At 55.1% G+C, this 6776-nt stretch overlaps 1 protein-coding gene across 1 annotated transcript in view; it reads left to right on the forward strand.

The window, feature by feature from the left end:
• The window catches only part of LOC113208025 (uncharacterized), a 29650-nt gene that overhangs the window by 15250 nt on the left and 7624 nt on the right, over positions 1-6776 (forward strand). Inside the window, exons 3-9 of the mRNA XM_052273896.1 lie at positions 747-958; positions 1296-1504; positions 1579-1755; positions 1994-2173; positions 2516-2698; positions 2780-3271; positions 3361-3442. Of these exons, the coding sequence (XP_052129856.1) occupies positions 747-958; positions 1296-1504; positions 1579-1755; positions 1994-2173; positions 2516-2698; positions 2780-3271; positions 3361-3442 (1535 nt within the window). The remainder of the gene's footprint in view (positions 1-746; positions 959-1295; positions 1505-1578; positions 1756-1993; positions 2174-2515; positions 2699-2779; positions 3272-3360; positions 3443-6776) is intronic.

The following is a 6776-nucleotide window of genomic DNA, read 5'->3' on the forward strand; positions in this document are numbered from 1 at the left end:
TTTGCAAATTCTCGCCTCGCTCCTGTGACCACCCCAGCCCACTCATGAGATGGCTTGTACATACCTGATCGTCTACGCCTTGAACTAGTTTTCGGTGTCATCGAGGACACTGTATTTCAGGTCGCATTTTTCTCCCTTTTTTTTCGGGAGGTCCTTATCCTTGTCCTTCTCCTTTCGCCTTGATCACGAGGATTTCTCGAGGATGCCTAGATACCTCCCCCACCCTCCCCGCGGCCTCGACGCCGGGGCGCCGCCCTTGGTCGGGCGCCCTGACGCCCCGCGATGGGATGTCTTCCGATAGGATAAAGTCGCGCAACGACCTCGACAACGATGCGCTGGGAGGGGATAGGTAGGAGAGGGGGGGGGGGATCCTCGCGGAGAAAGAGAAAGCCGGAGCCGGGCCGGGCCGGAGTCGCAGCAGCAGAGCTCAGCGCTATTTGCAAACGCTTCATTTACCCGACGAAAACGTCGCCGTCTCCTCTACTGGCTCAGGAAAACGGAACGGAGTGACGCTGTTAAAGTCTGCAAAAGTCTGACGCTCCTCCTCTGCCCCCCTCCCCCCCTCTCCCTCCTCATTCCCCTTCCATACTGCACCGCGCCTGCGCTGTCCTCCCGCGGTGGTGGTTTCTCAATCTCCGCGCCGAAACGACATCATCCTTCCTGTCGCGTTTTTTTTTTTTTTTCGTAAATTTCATAGTATCAGTCAGTAGCATTACATTGTCTCTCCGTCTCTCTCCCGCTCGCAGGCGCTGCCCATCGAGAGGTGCCCCCAGTTCAGGGACCAGCCCCCGGGCAGCACGGCCACCTACAACGGCAAGTGCTACATCTTCTACTCGCGCCAGCCGCTCAACTTCCGGGACGCGCTCGCCTTCTGCCGCGCGCGCGGCGGCGACCTGGTCTCCGAGAGCAACCCGGCCCTGCAGGGCTTCATCAGCTGGGAGTTGTGGCGGCGGCACAGGTGAGTCCACGAGCTCAACTGGAAGGGAAATATGCAACTAAAGCAATTAAAGTTTTTCAGAAAAGTGCATCAAGGTTTAGTAAAGTTGAAAGTAAATGGCGAAGCTAAAGTAGAGTTTGCAATCGGTCAGGCAAGACCAGGCAAGCTTACCCGATACCCGATTTCCTTCTGTCTCTCTCACTCCCATCTGACGTGACATTAGAGGGAGAGAGACAGAAGACAGTCAAGTAAGCTCGCCTGGCCGTGCCCGACCGATTGCAAACTAAGCTAAAGCCCGCAGTGGGTGTAGTGTTAAGTGAGTGACCTTGCTGACCTTTCATATCTTGCCGCCCCGCAGAAGCGACACGGCCAGCCAGTACTGGATGGGTGCGGTCCGAGACCCCAAGGACCGCAACAACTGGAAGTGGATCAACGGCGGCGACGTGGCGGTGTCGTTCTGGAACCTGCCCGGCGGCGACGAGGACTGCGCGCGGTACGACGGCTCCAAGGGCTGGCTCTGGTCAGACACCAACTGCAAGGCCAGCATCAACTACATCTGCCAGCACCGTGAGTACACAACACAACTAGTCGCGAGCAGTCTGACGGAGTGGTGCTGAGCCCGACGTGGTCCTCCCCTACAGAGCCCAAGGCGTGTGGCAAGCCCGAGCAGCCACCCAACTCCACCATGGTGGCCAGCAGCTTCAACGTGGGCGCCACCATCGAGTACTCGTGCGACGAGGGCCACCTGCTGGTGGGGCCGGCCACCAGGACGTGCCTGCCCACCGGCTTCTACGACGAGTTCCCGCCCGTGTGCAAGAGTGAGTAATAGAGATTCAAAAGCCGAAAAAAACAACAACGGGAACATAAGTTGCGGAAAAAATAACAATTCTATTTCTTTCAAATTTTCACGAAAAAAATTGGGGGAAAAACGTTTTTATGCGGAAAATTTAAATCTCTATTGAGTAGCGTGGCACTGGTGGGTGCGAAGCTTGCGCACGCCACCCACCCCCTTGAAGGAGGACAGGATGACGGTGGTGCGGTTTTGGCTGTTTGCAGGCATCCAGTGCGGCTTCCCCGCCGACATCTCCCACGGCTCCTACCGCCTGCTCAACGGCACCGTCTCCTACCTGTCGCGCGTGCTCTACTCGTGCCAGGACGGCTTCCGCATGCTGGGCCGAGCCCTCCTCACCTGCGACATCGACGAGCGGTGGAACGGGCCGCCGCCCAAGTGCCAGGGTGAGTGCGCAAAACCACTGGGGATCCAAATATCATGAGGTCCCCAAAAAAAGGGATCGGAATGTTATAAGCTCCCGAAAGGATGAGTAGTGGCCCCAAAATGGGGGATTCAAATATTTTAGGGTCCTGAAAGGATGGGTAGAATTATTGAAGTTGGTAGGGGCCCCATGATATTTGGCCCCCGGGTCGCAAATATCATGGGTATTCTATAAACTCCAATAAACATCCTCATCCTTTTGAGAGCCCGCCATATTTGGAGCCATGCCCTACAGTCACGGCGACTCCTCCAGCGCCTCCAGCCCAGCAGCCTCTCTAATGCCCATGTCGCCTCTGTTTCCGCAGCCATCGAGTGCGAGGAGCCGACGGCCATCCCCAACGGTCGCGCCGTCCTCAAGACGAACTCGACGCGCGTGGGCTCGGTCGTGGAGTACGGCTGCAGCACGCGCGGCTACAAGCTGCTCGGCCCCAAGACCATCACCTGTCTGCCCACCGGCCAGTGGAGCCAGGACCCGCCCGTCTGCAAAGGTGAGTGGAGCGGGGCCGCCCCGCGCCCCACGACGAGTGCCGACGAGGACGTGCAGGTGACAGTGGTCGTACCTTTTGCAGAGGACGTGAAGCCCGCCCCGGTCGGACCTAGCGGCAAGTTGCCCGCCAGGACGTCCCCCGCCACCCCGAGGACGCCGCCGTCCACCACAGCCACGCACGCGCCCGCGCCGCCGCCGCCCACGAGGCCCGCCACCGCGCCGCCCCCGCCCTTCCTCCGGCCGCGGCCGGTGCCCTTCAGCCCGCCGCCCCCCAAGCCCGCCGCCGCCCCCAAGCCCCCGCAGCCCGAGGAGGAAGAGGAGGAGGAGGTGGAGGAGGAGGTGCTGGAGGAGGAGGTGAACGAGCTGCAGGAGCTGGGTAGGCCCGCGGGCTCGGACAGCCAGGCGAGTGGGGCGGCCCACGTCCCCAGGATCGTCGTGGCCTCCAACCAGCCCCCGCAGCCCAGCGACACCCCTGAGGGCTCCAACTCCAGGGCGGGCCACTCTCCAGGCGCAGACCTGCCTGGCGCCGTAGACGCCGAAAAGCGGGACACGCTCGGAGCAAAGTTAAATCTAGGTTAGTCCCGCTTGAATCTGAAGCTTAATGCTGCTTTTATTTTTGCAGCAATGCTCATTTTATGTGTAACATATTAAATTTTTCTGTAGGTGCCATCATTGCTCTCGGAGTGTTTGGAGGGTTTGTGTTCCTAGCAGCTATGATCACCACAATCGTCATACTCATCAGAAGGTATGTTGGCACCTTGCTTTGCATGTCCGTCGTTCACAAAACCGAGACTCTCCTCTGACTATAAAAAGACTAGACAGGAGGGAAAGAACTGATATTGAACTGTCCAACTTGTATGTGGTCCTTCTAAAGGATTCTGGAAAAGCCCATAACTATGCCCTATTTAAGTAGGTCTTTACTTTTCTTTCGTAAACAAAATGCTTACTATATACAATTTGTTGACAGGGATTTTCCTTCCTCACCCTATTCTTCTTTTTTGCTTTTGTTATCCCCAAAAGGAATAATTGCCCTTCTTGTATTTCTGTCCTATTACCCCACCAGGCCATGAATTTTGAGTAACTAAACTGCAGTGTGTATTTTGTAGCCGTAGTCTGCAGCCCCACAGTTTTCAATTCACCATAATCACCTTTCACCTTAGAGATCCACCTCTCAAAGTCACTCGCTCTTCAGTTACTCAAAGCCAATCTTTAATGGCAAAGTTACGAGTTAGTTACAGAGCAGCCTTTTTGTCCAATCCGAGCTAATGCTTACAAAGACTTTTAAACCTTCTTTCTTTTGTCTCACATTTCCTTCTCACAATTTCTCTGTCTTACTTACTGCCCCCTCTCTTTCTATCCTATCTCTCTCTCTCCCATTCATTTCAATCACTTCCTGTACCCTTTGCTGCAGTTCTTGGCAATCACTGGGACTAATACCAAGATTCATTCCAGTTTCTGTGGCTGTCACTTTTCTGAGCCTTGGCGCCTCAGTTCTAAAATCTGATGAAAGACAAATCCTGACAAACTTTAAAAATCATAAAGGAATACCAAGTTTTATCAATCAGTTGGACTAAAAATGTTTTTTTTTCTTCTGAAACATCTTTAAAACGAATGTGAAACATCTTTAGAAACTTTTTTGAACTAATAATTCCATATCAGGATTTTTTAAATTGAATTCTTTGTGATAAATTTCATATTGTCAACTTTGAGGCGACGCTCAGCGCTGCGGATTAGCGACGGCCGCTTCTTCGTTTTATTTTTTCACTAACACTTGTGTTTTGTTTTGGTTCTCCCCCGCCCGCCCCGCCCCTGTCCCTAGCGGTAGGAAGCGCAAGCTGCCCCCCGCGCGCAGCATGCCCTCGCGCTGGTACACGCTGCTGGCGCTGCCCTTCCCCGACCAGCAGGTCGGGCGGAGGGAGTTCACCAGCAAGTACCACAGTCGGGCCGGCTATTTCTCGAACCCGCTCTGACGGGACGGAGTATGGAGTAGGCAAACACAGTATACCATGTGAGTGAGTGAGAGAGAGAGAGAGAGGGCCAACCCCCAACAAAAAAAAACACCCCCTGCTGCTCACCATACCGCCTTCACCGCACGACCCCTCACCGCACCGTGCTGGCCTGCTCGCCCCTCACCGCACGTCGCAGTCTTGTGGAACGTCAACACCCTGCATCGCCTGTTCTACACGCCCCTCCCCCGTAGCCCTCCTCCCCCGATTGCGAAACGCCTCTTGAATAGTTTACCGTCTTTATTTTGGGAGTCCTAGTCATCTAGGCGAAGTAGTTGAGATGTCATGTGTAAATTCTGAAGATTTTCTGTTAAAAACTGGAGAATTTCTCGGCTTGAAAAGTTGCCGACGTCCTTTTCCCGCCCCTTATAAATTTACATCTCTAGTCCAGACGCAGTCAGTATGCACCGTGCCCTGTTGCGGTAGAGCTTGTCGGCTGGCCTTGTAACGGAGGATGCATACAATCAGGCAGGCGCGGCAAATGGACTGTGAAATTCGGTCATCCTCAGACTGGGCTCGGCTGGGCGGCGCGCCGGGCCGATCGGTCGCAAGTGGAGCGCGCTGTGCTGGGCGCCTGCTCGGGAAAAGGCCGCGACGGCGCCCATAGTGCCGTGTTGTTGTGTGAATCGTAGTTACCCTCCGTATTCCATATTCCAGTTCCAGTCTTCGCAATGTTACCGGTAGGTTAAGTTAGTGTAGCAGCCTCAGCCCCCCCCCCCCTCCTCCTTTCCCGGCCCAACCACTGCAGTCACCTCAGCCCGCTCCTGGCCCCGGCACGGCGGCCGGCCAGCACCGAGCACGGGGCAAGTAAGCCATCAGACACACCGAGCATTGTGGGCATGGACTGGGGCTGGACCCACACTAACGGCTGTACATTACACGAGCATGAAGTATGGATGCCTCTCCCACGAAGTAGCCATCTTCTTGTATATATATACAGAGAATCAAAAAAATATAAGATACGTAACCTTCCCCCTGTCCCGCCGCCTATGTTTCCAGAAAATTCCACTGACCCGTTTTGCAGGAGTGATGTTACACGATGTGAAAGCGAACTGACACCCCTCCGTTGCACAAACAGGTCGCGCGAGTACGCCACTTACCCCTTCACTCCGAACCCGAAGCACAGCGGCGCCGGGGGCCCCGCCTGCACCCTGGGCTGCACGCCCAGCCCCCGCTGGCGCTAGGCCGGCGGGAGCCTGAGGTGGGAGCCCCGAGACAAAAGTCTGGCCGGTAAATTCCCCCTGCACATGCCTGGATTTTGGACTAGTAGCATTTACATGTTGTCGAGGTTGTAAGTAGGCCTCTCAAATACCCGGACCGCCGGGTACCCGGGTACGGACCTAGTCCGACGGGTAGTGACGGGTATCCGGATATCCGCCCGCTTCACCCGCTACTACTCGCAGACACGGTTCCTACCCGAGCGGGTGGGTATTCGGGTTAGCCGGTTCTCCGGGTAAAAGTGAGAGCCCTAGTTGTAAGACAACCCCCTGGGAGCATTCCTTACCTTTTTATAAAATGTTATTGGCTGTAGTTTTGGTTGCCTGTAAAGTGTAGTATAATGATTCCCGGCATGAGTATTAGCATCCAGCCCACTTTTGTGAATGGTTACTTTTGTTACAGCATGCTGTTGTGTTTGTTAAACGTTCTTTTCTGGTCTGGATGTTTTTTTGGTTGTCGTTGTTTGTCTGCTGCACGAGTCCAGATGGATTGACCTGTACAACCGCATAGGGAATTGTTGCACTGCTGAATGTTCTATTCAAATTCGCCCCCCCCCCCCCTGACTCGTCGTTGTCTTTTAATTTCCGGAGTCTAGGGGGATATGGCGGGATATGGGGAACGTGTGCTTGATAAGTCCCACGTGGGCACATGGTGGTGATGCCATGCTAGGATCTCTCTGGGAGTCAACATCGTGTTAATGTGGGGGAACAAGATCTGGAAGCATACTGGGTAGGCAACCAGGGGTTTCCAGGGACAGCCGAGTATTGCGGGCTGGCCTATGCCGCCTCTCGCAGGCGCGCCGAACACATCTGCCACTGTGAATAAGGCCCTGCATGCTTCATATGGCACTCGCGG

Source organism: Frankliniella occidentalis, unplaced genomic scaffold (genome assembly GCF_000697945.3).
Source record: "Frankliniella occidentalis isolate FOCC.00 unplaced genomic scaffold, Focc_3.1 Scaffold311, whole genome shotgun sequence".
NCBI classification, from domain to species: Eukaryota; Metazoa; Arthropoda; class Insecta; order Thysanoptera; family Thripidae; genus Frankliniella; species Frankliniella occidentalis.